The sequence below is a fragment of the Rhipicephalus sanguineus genome, chromosome 11 (genome assembly GCF_013339695.2).
Source record: "Rhipicephalus sanguineus isolate Rsan-2018 chromosome 11, BIME_Rsan_1.4, whole genome shotgun sequence".
Classification (NCBI taxonomy): Eukaryota; Metazoa; Arthropoda; class Arachnida; order Ixodida; family Ixodidae; genus Rhipicephalus; species Rhipicephalus sanguineus.
This window is the reverse complement of record NC_051186.1, coordinates 21,225,865-21,239,944: the sequence shown is the minus strand read 5'-3', so window position 1 is coordinate 21,239,944 and position 14,080 is coordinate 21,225,865. Positions and strand designations below refer to the sequence as shown.

The 14,080-nt window shown below is 44.3% G+C and overlaps 2 protein-coding genes across 3 annotated transcripts in view; both read right to left on the bottom strand.

Annotated features, from left to right (window-relative positions):
• LOC119373741 (protein phosphatase 1 regulatory subunit 21) overlaps window positions 1-3,373 on the bottom strand; it is a 175,310-nt gene extending 171,937 nt beyond the window's left edge. Inside the window, exons 1-4 of one of the 2 annotated variants that reach the window (XM_037643806.2) lie at window positions 3,102-3,373; window positions 2,548-2,616; window positions 2,348-2,488; window positions 1,119-1,211 (exon numbers count right to left, since the gene is read on the bottom strand). In XM_037643806.2, coding sequence (XP_037499734.1) covers window positions 1,119-1,211; window positions 2,348-2,488; window positions 2,548-2,616; window positions 3,102-3,173 — 375 coding nt within the window. In that variant the 5' untranslated portion in view covers window positions 3,174-3,373. The remainder of the gene's footprint in view (window positions 1-1,118; window positions 1,212-2,347; window positions 2,489-2,547; window positions 2,617-3,101) is intronic. The other variant, XM_049410767.1, reaches the window with a different exon arrangement.
• A 239-nt stretch (window positions 3,374-3,612) lies between these two features.
• On the bottom strand, window positions 3,613-5,687 carry LOC125756386 (uncharacterized). Its single transcript, XM_049411077.1, has 3 exons — window positions 5,274-5,687; window positions 4,756-4,829; window positions 3,613-3,640 (listed from the first exon to the last, which is right to left on the bottom strand). Exons 1-3 carry the CDS (start codon window positions 5,583-5,585, stop codon window positions 3,613-3,615), a joined length of 414 nt encoding a protein of 137 aa, XP_049267034.1. The 5' UTR covers window positions 5,586-5,687.
• Window positions 5,688-14,080: the final 8,393 nt, after the last annotated feature.

Here is a 14,080-nt window from a genome sequence, read left to right as displayed (position 1 = left end):
CACCTACAGTGTTCAGCACAGATTCAACGTCCTGCTGTGCGTGCCTAATTAAGAGTTCATATGCTATGCCCAGTGTACGAGTGCTTTGTTTCAGGTTGCTTCTTTGCAGAACTTATAAGTTTGGTTGTATTTTTTAATTACTGTATCGCCTCTAATGGTACGAATGATTACACGGCACTTCAGCCAACATTTCAGTCTGTTTACAAAAGAATCAACTGTCCCAACACTGGTGAACATTTCGACCATCGGTAATCACCTTTTCTTTTTTATTGTTTTGTCGGTTACGGAAATGAACAATGACCCCACCTGTCGGTGAACAAATCCTAGACAGGTCATTGAGCAACATTAAATGTACGAGCTCATCACGTTAGTTGTCCAACACGTACGTATAATTTTATACTGATGTTTTTGCATGTCCATGACAAACAACCAATTAAGAGTAGCCTCACCTTTAGAAAAACTGCCTTGATCCTTTTCTCACGCACTCACCTCACTAGGAACTACGGTGTACTGATATTGCTGATTTTACTCAATAAATGCCCTTTTTCGCATTTTTTCCTTCGTTTTACAGGGTGCATGCCCACGCAAGCATCTCGACTCGGCACGAGCAGACGACCGCGGAGGTGCTGCGTAGTTGGGGTAACTAGTAGCGCCAAAGCAGAAAGGGGTGCCAACACGTGTGTGCTGGCGTTCCGCTCGCTGGGCAGGTCAGGAGCACAGTAGGTCTTGGCATACAACTTTACTTAATTCCCTTTTAAATTCTGTCTCACATTTTTAAACCACACCGAAACTTTTCATGAGTTTAACGACAGCGCTCATTTTCATCTAATGAAAGAAATATTGCAGCACGATAAATGAAAGCAAGCCTGCAATCACCCAGACTCTTGAAAAAAAATCGAGCCTAGCTTTTCCATATTTCTAAATCTCCCTAATATTCAGTCTAGTAGAGCTCACAAGCATTAACTTTAGCTTTGCGTGAGCCCTGCAATAGATTGCTAAAGTTCCCAGCATTTGATTAATAAAATTTCAACTCCAGCTCCGCTAACAAAATGCAAGACATTCAAATAACTGCACCCCCAAAGTTGCCCTACAAAAAAAAAAGCATTTAAAGCAAATACCTGTAAGTGCAGTTTCTCATTCTCTTCAATGCGACTCTGCAGCTCGGCATCAATGACACCCTGGTGCATCGAAGAAGCATGCTGTTTCTTCTGCTGAGGAAAACAAAAAAAATATGTCAAGGCTTGCGAGACGTCAACACAACACAAAATTTCATCACAAAAACTAAAATTCTATAATTGACATATTGTGCCAGTTCTAACATATGGGGCATAGGAGATAGAAAAGCAATTAGAGAAGAAGTGGAAGCATGGGAGGACTGCAGAATGGGTCTGGGAGTGGTTGCAGATGTCAGGAGAAAGAAATGGCCATGTAATGCGGAGCACAAGAATGGTTATTACCAAGGGATGGGAAACGCAGAGGATGAAATTCGGAGGGATAAAATGGGAGAGGCCTTCGTCCTGCAGTGGACAGGCTGAGAATGATGACAACGCAAACTTGGTTCTCAAGTGACACAAATCTGACAGAAAAAAAAGCAAGCGACTGCCCCTATTCAGCATTATGAACCACACAGAAGGCATCCATTTTAAAAATGGCAAGCTCATTTGCAGTGCCATGGCTGAGCTTCACATATTTTCAGTAAAAAATGCTAAAAACGAGCTCGGCTTATTGTCAGTGCTATTCATTTTTCTATCAACTCCACAGGCATGCCAGTTTTGTCTCAATGACCCATCTTGTAGCTGGCAGCCTGCAGGTTTATTCAACAGCGACTTTACACCCAATGCTCATAGGAAAAGTGTGTACGCTGCAGCAGGCCGCAGCCACCACCGCGACGAGCTCGCGTTTTCCACTTGCGCCGTACCAGCACTTATCAGGTCAGGTAAACTTACTCAGATGTGACATATTTCTGCATAATTCAATCATGAACTTCTGTGTTAAGTTGCGATGGCCTCTGTGATTTCCATCAGTCGAGTGTTTCTGCGTGCCACTGTTGTACCAGCTGGGTGGTTCTGATGTGTCATAGTCTTTGTTTGTTTTGGTGTGTGTGTGTGCGTTTTTTTTTTTTTTTTGTGCCAGTATGCCCGACAGCATGGATTAATTCGAAAAGGTAAACCTCCTAGATTAAATCCAGGAGCGGTGCCTCACAGGAGAAACATTTCATGAGTTACTTTGATTGGTGCTTCTGAAGAACGAGGTGCACATTTTTTTTTTTTTTATTAGTAAACAGTATTGCGAATGCTTCCTGGTCCCTTTTTCCTGCCCCCACAGAAAAGACTAAAGGCTCCCCCACCTTGTTCTTCTTTGAGCGATCTTCTTCGAGTTCTTCTTGGAGGAAGCCGACGCGTTTTGTCAGCTGTTGGTTGCAAAAATTGAGGCTTTCAACTTCTTGCAGCAGCTTTCGCATTGCCTGCTCTTTGTCCTTCAGGGCATCCTGTAAATCATAAAAAATATAATGGTGACACAAACAGCCACAACAAATTTACTGCCTACCTTGAACTCGGCATTCCTGGCCTGCTCATCTGCTACGGCCTTCTTCAGGACCTGAGCTTGCGCACGTAGCTGCCACAAAACAAATGAAAAAAACATATGTTGCGATAAGAATACTGTATATATACGCTAGCTGGCTATATATGTACCTATATATGCTATATATGTACCACCTGATCGAAAGACTACAGCAGCAATTTTTTTTTCCCTTATAGTGAGGCGAGTCCGGCGCGCGATTATGGAAGGACGAGGATGTGAGCCCAAGAATGAATGATGAAAGTTGCGTGTGTTGATGAACCCCCTCAACAGACCTCCCAGGAGCAAACCGAGTGTACTCAACTGGGCTGGCATAACCAACACCGCAACCACTGGACGTAAGTAAACGGCATCGTTAGTTCGATCCAAACCACGTCCGTCCCACGAAACCGCCTCCCTCCGGAGAGCTCGTTCATTGGCATGACTGCCGCTAACGAGACGCACGTGTTCCACCCCCTGCGAAGTTGCACGATCGTGCAGAAGGATGAAACGAATTGGGCTGATGTTTAGGGAGGTGCTACCTTGGAGTACTCGTAGGCGAGTTTCTGATACTTTGCCGGCAAGCCACATTCGGGAGAGGATGACTCGTCCATCGGGCTCCAGTGGCGTCGCCGCCGCACACCAGCGGTGGACCGACTCCCCGCACTTGGCGCCGAACCAGCGCACACTCATGCACACAACACGCCCTTGCAACACACAACACATGCACCACCACAGTATGGTGGCATAACCACAGCTTAGGCTCCCCACCACAGGTGATAACAGTCTGACATCTGACGGGAAAACGCGATTGCCGCGACGTCCATACAAAACGAAACTGTTCTTAGCCACATCCATGCACACCGATCGCAACGCCCCCTTTTTTTTATGTATGTTCGTACCACTGATCTGGTTCGTACGTGTGGTTGTGCGCGTGGGAAAAATTTCAAACCACTGGCTGCACCACTGTATAATGTGAGCTAAACCATGGATCATGGAGGAAGGTCTAATCATCTGTTGATCAACGAAAAGCCGCCGTGCGGTACAAAAAGTTCACGTGACCTCTCCAGTGCGGCGCAAGCTGCGCGCAAAATGTAGCGGTTTTCACCTCTTCAGGGGTGTAGCCAGAAATTTGTTTAGGGGCCACTCAACACTATAAAATTCAGCGACGGGAATACCCCCCGCCCCACCCCAAACTTAGCCGGGCCCAGTCCGTTCAATGGCGGCAATTACAAACAGGCACCTACACTAATCCCGTAATTATGAAGAACATTTACCCTTATAAGGGAGTATGCACTGAAACTGAGCCGCAATGTGGCGCTGCGGTGCCGCGAGCTTTAGGGACAACAATGGAAAGCTGAACACGTCCGCGATAGAAATAAGTAAGAGACGGTTAGAGTATTGGTGGCAGAAAAGTAGAGATAAAGTACAAAAATAAATAATGGGGGAAAATAAGGTCATTCTGCCTTAAGAGGCAGAGAGATGGACCGTGAATTTATATTTTTTGGTATAATAACATAGATTTAATCAATGTAGATAAGGCATTAGGACAACATGAAACAAGGAAGCTTTTTTTCTTCTTTCTCTTTTTTTTTTTCGCCTTCGAGCCTGGTGGCAGACATGTCACCGCCCCGTTATAAAGGGGACGCTCATAGCATCCATCCAACCATCCTGGGCGCCATTTTTGCGGTTCTCGTGCAGCAGCCGACCCACGCTTGCTACTGTGTTTGCTGTGTGTACGCGCTAGGTGTTGTGTGGTGTTTCCTTGACTTCCTTGTACTCGTGTGTTTCATTAACGATAGTACGGCGTTGGAACTGTCCCCTACCACTGCGTGTTGCATGGACTTGTAAAAGTGCCCAAGCCGCAGGACGTTGTTGCGCGTCGAGCTGCGTCAATCGGCTATGGTGAACTGCGCTGTTTACGGTTGCTCCAACCGCACAAGAAACAGCCCCAACGACGAGAACTTTCAACGGGTAGGGTTCTATGTCGTGCCGAAAGTTATATCGGAACAGTGTGCGAAGACAACGGAGCTGTCGTCAAAGCGGAGAGCTCTATGCGGTGGCAGCCATGCATTCTGTCCATCCGTGCATGATCGACCATCCCGGCGTGTCACTGCTGCCTCCAAGTAAAAGAGCACTGCTCCAACGTGTGAGCACGCCTCGCCAAGGCCAGCCATGCACGTGCAGTGCGCGCACAGAACTTCACCATCAGGCTTGATTAGTAGCCACGGCAGCGGCGGCTTTTCTTTAAACGCTTGTGAGTGGCGGACCTGCGCAGATAGTAAGATAAATCAGTGTTCAGCGCGCGCGATTAGATTTTTAGAGCACTCCTTCAAGCCAGGGGAGCCGCCGGGGTGGGGGGGGGGGGGGTGCTAGAGCTGCCCCTAAATTTCTGCCTGCCCCCTCGAGCAAACATGGTCAAAACACAACGCATATGTTCCCTGCCCCCCTGAATGAACTCGATTGTCTTCGGTGCCCCCCTCCCTTAGCATCAAAATCCTGGCGCCGCCCCTGCTCCAAGCGCTAAAAACACGCGAAACACAGCGACAACTTGGCTGCCCATCTAGTGATAGCGGCAAGAAAGTGCGATGGGCTGGACGCCATATCAGCGACTGATAGCAAGCTTTACCACTTTAGCACCCGATCACTAACTTTACGGACACCTAGAACAAGCCGTTAAATCGGGAACATGCGGTACAATATGTACAGCCTACCTTTGAAACGACGACGATGTTGCCATCACGAAGAGTTTTCACCCTTGGTGGCTCCACGAGGCCGCTTGTGACATAATTGTGAGCCTCCAAGGATTTGTAGCTCTTAAGCTGCTCCCGCGTCACGAAACTTGTCCCGTGAACAAGATAATCGTTGATATCCGCACGGTCTACGCTGGGATAGCAGCCAACATCGTTCGTGAACTGGTCATCGGAAAGCGCCAAGGGGTCGTCGCTACCGCATTTTGCGACTTTGATGTGGTATCTCCTGCGCTCGGGATCAGACAGCGACTTGGCGTAGTCGCTGAGCAGCATCTTTTCACTGCAGCAACACGGCGATCGCTTGCACAGCCAGGCAAATTACTAGATCCGTGCAACACGCAGTGGTAGGGGACAGTTCCAACGCCGTACTATCGTTAATGAAACACGCAAGTACACGGAAGTCAAGGAAACACCACACAACACCTAGCGCGTACACACAGCAAACACAGTAGCCAGCGTGGGTCGGCTGCTGCACGAGAACCGCAAAAATGGCGCCCAGCTCGGGGCACCGCAGCGCCACATTGCGGCTCAGTTTCAGTGCATACTCCCTATACAAACAACTCATGCAAGTATTGCACCAATAGGGCCACACTAGCGCATATTCTCTGGGAGTGTCCAGCACTAATTCGCAAAACTAGGGACGCGGCCTCCAATGAGGACCTTCGGGTGCGTTGGCGGGCCGCGCTGCTCAGCTCAGGACTAGACAATCAACTCTGGGCGATCCAGCAGGCCAAGGAAGCTGCTGAGAGACACGGTCTCTCGGCCGACTCCTAGGCGGGAACCCAGCCCGGAAACCTGCAGGAACTTATTAAAGTTATTCACTCACTCACTCACACTCAACCACTCGCTGTGTGTGTTCTACGTGTGTTTGTATGTGTACACACATGCAAAACTGAAAATTTCCGGGGGGGAGGGGGGGGGGGTTGGACGAAGAGCGAGATAGATAGATAGATAGATAGATAGATAGATAGATAGATAGATAGATAGATAGATAGATAGATAGATAGATAACTTAAAGGAACTTAAAAACAGAACTGAGAAGCGAAGGAAACATTTTTCAATAAAACGCTCGCTCGCTTTCTGCAGGATTCTCCACGAAAATTTTGGATTTTCTTCCAGGATAAAGGTGAGAGAATGGAGCAGATATTAGATGGAATGGAAATCGTACAGGAGGAGAGTGAAATTTCCGACAGGTTCTATCTCTATTTCCAGTCAGTGTTCATCAAAACCCAAGACGATATCGAAGAGTATCAGTTACCTTCTCCATTGACATGCGTAGTGGAAGAAATCTGCATAAGTCGTGAAGGAATATTTAACCTGTTACTGTTAAACACAAAGAAATTTGCCAGAACTGATGGTATACCAACTGTCTTTTTGCAACGATATGCAGAGTGGTTGTGTTATTACCTTACTTTATTGTTTCAAAAATCCTTGAACTGTTGCTCGTTACCCCAAGACTGGCGCAGTGCGATAGTCGTTCAATAATAATAATAATATCTGGGGTTTAACGTCCCAAAACCACGATATGATTATGAGAGACGCCGTAGTGGAGGGCTCCGGAAATTTAGACCACCTGGGGTTCTTTAACGTGCACCTAAATCTAAGTACATGTGCGTGCGATAGTCGTTCCAATAGTTAAAAATGGCAACCGATTGTTAGTAAACAACTACAGACCTGACATTCGTGTGCTGTAAAATGATTGAACCCATAGCAAAACATATAAGACATTTTCTAGAAAAAAATAATATATTATGCCCTTTCTGGCATGGCTTCAGATCCGGTCTTTCTACTGTTACACAACTTTTTGAAACAATTCATGACTTTTGTATTTCTCTGGATGCAAGTCAGCAAATGGATGTTATATGTATTGATTTTGCAAAGGCATTTGATATAGTATCTCACCATAGACTTCTTTCCAAACTTCGCAGTGTAGGAATCAGTACGCAGTTGCTTGATTGGGTTGGTGCATACTTATTATATCGTCAACAAGCTGTTAAAGTTAAAAACGATGTATCGAGCAATTTAGAGGTTTATTCAGGAGTACTGCAAGGCTCTGTGCCAGGGCCTCTCTTGCTCCAGATATATATAAACGACATTGCTTCAGTGGTCAAATCACCTGTTAAAATTAAACTTCTTGCAGACCACTGTCTAATTTATTGCCAAGTTACGACCAGCTTAAAATCAACCGCTGTCTTCAATCACTAAGTTTGTGGTGCAGAAAATGGGGGATGGAACTTAATTACAAAAAGTCCACTTACATTCACATAACGAAAAAGAAAACTACGCTTTTGTTTGAATATAAGATTGAGGACAGAACTCTGGATAACGTGACTAGATTCAAGTACTTGGGTGTAACAATTACGGATAAATTAAATTGGACTCATCATGTAGACAGCATGTGCTCGTCAGCATATCAAAAATTATGTTTTTTAAGGAAAAAATACTGAAAGCGACGAGAAGGGTGAAATTATTGGAATATAAAACTTCTATACGTCCTATTCTAGAATATGCTAGCGCAGTTTGGAGCCCGCATTGGAAGGTTCTTCAGAATCTCTGCACATTTTATTTGTTCAATATACAGGCGAACAGACACGGCAATGGACATGTTAAAGGCATGCGATTTGGAACAGTTAGAGGACAGAAGTGTGGATTGAAATTATTTTTTCAGATATTACAGGGAAAGGTAAAAATAAGTAAATATGTGTAAAACAGCAGCGTGGGAAACGGCGAACACCCTCATTGTGCAACCAATACGAACGGATTTGTTTCTTTTTTTTCCTGATGCCATGGATTTGTGGAACAGTTTGCCAGAGGAAGCTGTACAAACAAATGACGCATCCGATTTTCAAGTATTCTTAGATTGATACTGGTGATAACAACGATATTGTTCGTTAGTTGGCCGTTGTTAAATGTATGTGTGTGAAGTGTTATTCATTGTGCCCTCCCTGTAACAACCCCCAATAGAGGGTTCACAGTATGACTAAATAAATAAATAAATAAACAGGCAGGCAGGCAGGTATGTAGGTAGGTATAGGTAGGTAGGTAAGTAGGTAGGTAGGTAGGTATACGTAGGTAGGTAGGTAGGTAGGTAGGTAGGTAGGTAGGCAGGCAGGCACGCGGGTATGTAGGTAGCAGGCCCGCAGCCAGGGGGGGGGCGCCCCCCCCCCCCCCGAAATTTTGGTGAAGTATGTGTTTTTACAAAAAATAAATAATAAAAATAGGTGTTTTTCTCAAAAAGTCAAGATTTTCAGCAAGTGGGCCCCCCAAAAAAAAATTCCTGGCTACGGGCCTGGTAGGTAGGTTGGTAGGTAGGTAAGTAGGCAGGCAGGCAGGCAGGCAGGTATGCAGGCAGGCAGGTAGGTAGGTAGGTAGCAAGAAAGAAAGAAAGAAGGAAGGAATGGAAGGAAGAAAGAAAGGAAGAAAGAAACACTCAACTCAAAGTGCCTTTCATTCGAAAAGATGTGTCAAGTTCAATGCAGGCATGTTTCTACTCTAACCTGAACGCTCGCCAATGATTTAAAAAAAGTAATGCATTTTGAATACGCTGTTGCATGAACATTGTACAGTTAAAGCAACACTATATTCCGCTAGCCACTTCTTTGTGACAAATTGTATCGCTTGTTTACTGTTCTCTCAAACAGTGTACCCGCATGCTGAAAGTAAACAGCTTGTTTTCCAGGAAAGTCTGCCGATGAGGAAGAAGCTTCAGGTATGTTTATGCATATGTGCATTTCACTCATGAAAACTTACACTTGTTCTACCACAGCTATGAGTTACCAGATTTGTTGTATTAAATAAAGCAGATTCAAGAACACATAACTACCAAAGCTTAGAAAACGGTCAAGATCTGTATCGGGACATAAACAGATTCCTTCTTGAGTGTAAAAAGGCTAATGCATAGCATGTAAGTATACTAAATACATCTGCTAAGTAAACACCTTTTTAAACTCGACTCAAAAATTTTAAGCTCATTATGTAACAACCAAATCAATATGAAAAACTTGTTTGCAGTTAGATCCTCCATCAGTACTCATTTATGGAATCGGAACGTCTGCTTATGCACAATTGCTCGAGTTAAGGGCGTTAGTTGCTACAAATGTAGCCGCCAAAAGTAATGTTGCCCCTGATATGAGGGTTAAAGTTGAATTTACACCAATACGACACGAACTGAAGATGCTAAACATGAAATTGCATTCATAACTTAGCTTTAAATTGCACAGTTTCAATGTACATGAGCACTGAACAATGCCCAAGTGTGATGGAAAGCATAAGGGTGTGGGCTCAGAGCCACTCACCAAGGAACGCAATTGATACCCAAGTGCACTCAGGCAAGTAAATTATATATATTTACAGATAAATAAAATACAAAACAAAGCAATGCAAATAGAATACAAAACAATGCACAGGCATTGCGTGCAAATGCAAGGCAATGACATTTTCATAGGTCTTGAGTAATGTTGCGCAGGGTTTTTAAATTAAGTAGAAGGCCAGCAGAAAATGCATATACTAGTTCTTATTTCAGTCATTTGGACTGCCGCAGTTATACAACTAAACTGTTTACTGGCAAATACTTCATATAATAGAACAATCAAGTGAACAAGTCAATATTTTATTTCAATCAGTATGGGGTATGCATGAAAATATTTTTATTGTACGTGGTACCTCAATGATGTTTCCGGGTTCTAAACCTAGTAAAATAATTTTCTGGTGTCGATGCGCATTGCCATGTGTAAGAAAGCTGCTGTTTCAGCTTATGTAGCTGATACATATGTTCATTTGTGGCAGGGCTGGGCAGTATCGAAGATACATGCATCTTAGATACTATCTTAGATACTCCTTGGGTATCTTGTATCTGTATCGTGATGTCTCGCAAAATGAGTATCTGTATCTGTATTTTCGATATATTCAATAATGTATCATGTATCTTAAGATACAAGATACTGCTGTAGAAAACCACCGTGCGAAACAACAAACGCCGACCTGAATTCCGGTTCTCAAGCTGATAGTGCTGCCACTAAGTAACCTGAATAAAACTAACGACAGTGAAAATCTTTCATAATTCTGCCAGAGTTTTCGAGGGAGCACAGGCGATAAGGTGTACGCGTCCCTATTGGTGGAGCAGAGTCACGTAATGGCGCTCGAGCAATTCTCGACAAAAACAAGCGCACGAACGTCTACGCCCAGCCTACCTTTTGTTTTCCCGATGTTTTCTTTCTTTTGTAGTGTTAGCTACACTTGCTTAGCCGAAGCCGATTTCGTGTGGATCCTCATGAGCCGTGCTGCGCATGCGCAAGGATCAGTGATGTCACACAGCTGGCTCACCGCTCTCCGCCACCGCCGCACGCGACTCGCCGCTGCTCGTCTGCACGTTCGGGAGGAGTGGCGTCGTAGTCGCGGCAGACACATTGGCGCCGGCGCGCGCGCAGCTATTCGCCTTCGCTGTGCAGTCGCCGTCTGACACTGCGCTGTAGCCGCGTGATAGCGCCTCTGACTGGCGTTTGCAGGTGGGTAACGCCATGGAGAAGGAGAGCTCAAATGCTGCTCAACGGCGCAGAAGAGGCGAGAAGCTTATCTCATCGGATCCCGAAGTAGTTGCCTGGCAATTAGCGGTTCAGCGTACGAAGAATGAACAACAGAAGGCTAATAATCTTAGACAATCTGGAAAGCTAAGAATAATCAGCTGAACCTTTGCTAACGCTACGTATATACTGGCATAGCCGAGCTAAGCCACTGCAATTTTTTAGTTGTGTGGGTGCCATGACAGTTCGTAGCCACTGTGCCGTGCCGCGTACTCCAATGCATGCGGCGTCTATCCCACAAATTCTCATGTCGCTATACTGTCGTTGTAGAATTTTGTCTTGCGTGGTGCATCGTTGCAAAGTCTCAAGAATACAATAATGGGGCTGCTTTGCGTCTCGCGGCTTTCACACATCAGTGATTTGAAAGATCTTGTGGATGTTAGCTTGACTTACACACGATGAGATTGACTTACATGCAAGTGAGATTCTAACAACCGTTGCATTATCGGTGCCGATGCTAGATGCAATAGAACAATCATTTACCTAACAGAAAATATTTGGACATACTGTATCTTTGTTCTTCCTGCTGAATTATTCAAGAAGCTCTTTTAATGATAATTCAATCGTTAGCACAAGTGCTCTCTTTGCTGTCCTTCGTTTGCATCCCACCTAGTCCTATGCATAGTTTTTGCCCGTCTGTTTATTGTATTATATCTTTTGTAACCTGCCGCTAAAACAGGTTCTCTGTTTTATTCTCCTTTTTTAACTGTCTGCATCATTGCTACTATTTACATATCTGCATTCCATGTGAGTTTACTTTTATGTCATGGCGATGTTAAGGACAAATGTAAAATAATCTGAGCGTGCCTAGAGTATACAGTAACAAAAATTCTGCTTACGACTTAGCAAAATGGCGAAATTGAGTTTGCGTTATACTATTGGATATTACAAGAAGAAAACTTAAATATGGTAGGAAGCGGATTTAAGAAACGTAATACCAAGTACTCTGTTTTTCTCATTCGCGTCCCCACGAGCTGTTCTATGCTATTTTTCATTAGAACTGAGTTTTCTATTATCTTACCTTAACATGCGAGTTGATGATACAGCATGCTCTGTTGTCATAGCTGTTAGGAGTGCCGACTGTATCGTGTGTGCAGAGGGTGTTTTACGTAAATGTAACCAAATATTTACAAAACACCCTAGTAGCACGAATAGTTGCTGCAATGTTGTCACAATGTTGCGAATGTTGTTGAATGTTGTGCAACATTTCACAACATTGCGTCAATGTTGTCAGATGTTGCTCAACATTCAACAACGTTCACCAATGTTTAGGTAACGTTGCATTTTTTATGTTAATACAATGTTATCAAATGTTGACAGACGTTGGCCCATATTTGACCACACGGCAGGAACATCGCCGCCGCAACTGCAAAACAACTGTAACTGCAAAACCGGTATCATTTCCGTGGCATGAACAGTTAAATTTACAAGATTTCTCAGCTGCTTGCGCAAAATAAAGATGCCATTGCTGCACTGCTGCCTGAAATGAAAGCGTGCGCGTACACGTGCACAGCGCATATTCAAAATAGATTTATACGATACGTACCTCGTGTTAAATATGCACTTTCATAAATTATCCCACTGACGCGTTGATTCTGGCGCAGTGGTGCCGCAGGGGCAAGCGGCATATAAAAGTGAAACCGAAACAAAAAGCGGAGCCTTTGCTTATCAGCGGCAGTCCTACGGTTAGTGACATCGTTAATGGCCGAGAACAGTTTCCCGCAGAAAGTTGTGCGCGATGTTTGAGCTCTTCGTGGCGCTCAGATGAAGACTACGAGAATACTGCGCTGGAAAAAGAACGGTAAGTCTTTTGTTGATTTATATATTATAACATCAATTATTGTCCGGTTAGTGGTCACTCGCAGAATATTCCGTGGTTTGCTCCTTTTCCTGCCTTGGCTCTTTGCTTTATACGGAGTTCGCGGGCGAAAAATGCAGCGGGTGAAGTGCGCATTGAGTGAAGTAGGCGACAGGCAAAAGCGTTGAACAATAGCTGAAGATGTTCGTCATGAGCTCGTTAGCTGTTTCGATGCAAGTGACGACTGTCGCAGCGACGATCACTCGGTGAACGAGTCAGCAGAGCGCGGGAATGAAGTTCCGTTTTCTGACCCAACTGCTCGGCGCCCGCAGTTGCACGGCGCGCTCAGTTTACCGTGCGCATCAATCACAGGCGAACGTGATGTTAGTGGCTTTTATTCTTCGTCTGGCACTGAATCAGCTGCTTCCACCTTGCCTAACGCGGGCCACCCTTAGTTTTGTACGTTGAATATAAAGATAAGTTTTGCCGGTACTCATGCATGGCAATGCATTCATTTTTGACCACTGAAACTGTTAACGGTGCTGTGGTGCTTTATTCAGAACCACCAATAGGAAAGAAATAAGCGTGAGTTTCAGGATGTGTTATTTTATTTTTGTTTTCGTAAGGCCTTTAACACAATTGCAGGTTGAGCCAAATTGGTGTTCTAGATTTGTAGGCAAATTAGCAAGACCTAAGTGCTTCAAGTGACTTAAGTCTGTTGCTTTATTCTACCAATTTAGTTTGTGCCCTTTTTTTTTCTCCAGAGAGGCAGTGCCAGCCTGTATTCGACCTGCGGTTCTCTGACTGTTCATCTTGTCGCCTTGTTTGCACTACAGCACCATGTACAGTGCGCACACTACTACAAATGTGCACCAGAAAGGACTTACTGCACCAACGTGATCTCAAACCACGTGTTGTTTAAATTCTTTCAACTTTCAGTTCTCTCTATTGTTTTTTTTTTTTTTTTTTGTAGAGTTAAGATAGCTTCCAAAGGGCAACTTGCACTGATATTTGTTCGTTCCGTGCAATTATAATACCTCAGTGTTGTATCAAGCGTGTCGTTACAGAATTGATGTTAAGACACTTGATGATTTATAGTTGCGGGTGCCAATCCCGCAGAACTATTGCTTTATTTCTCCTGTGCCACTCTTTGTTTGGGATATTTCAAAAGGGAAAGTTGTTCTTTGGATTATTCACACTATTTTGTAATATTACAGCATCTTGTCAAGCCTGCCTTTGCAGCTTTGTTAATTTTAAGAACACTTGATGAATGGCCACATAGTTATAAGTACCAGCCTTGCAAGGTTATTTCTTAAATTCTCATCTGTCACATTTTGTCTTTCTAGGTTACTTTAAAAGGGGCTAAGATGCACTCACATTTTGTCATACTG

Bases quoted from the DNA above. Each gene is read 5' to 3' on its own strand.
- LOC125756386 (XM_049411077.1), bottom strand. From the start codon at position 5,585: ATGCTGCTCAGCGACTACGCCAAGTCGCTGTCTGATCCCGAGCGCAGG. The intron at 4,830-5,273 runs GTAGGCTGTACA...CTATCTGCGCAG, and splicing joins ACATCGTCGTCGTTTCAAAG to GTCCGCCACTCACAAGCGTT. The intron at 3,641-4,755 runs GTGCGCGCACTG...TTTTGCGCGCAG, and splicing joins AAGCCTGATGGTGAAGTTCT to CTTGCGCCGCACTGGAGAGG.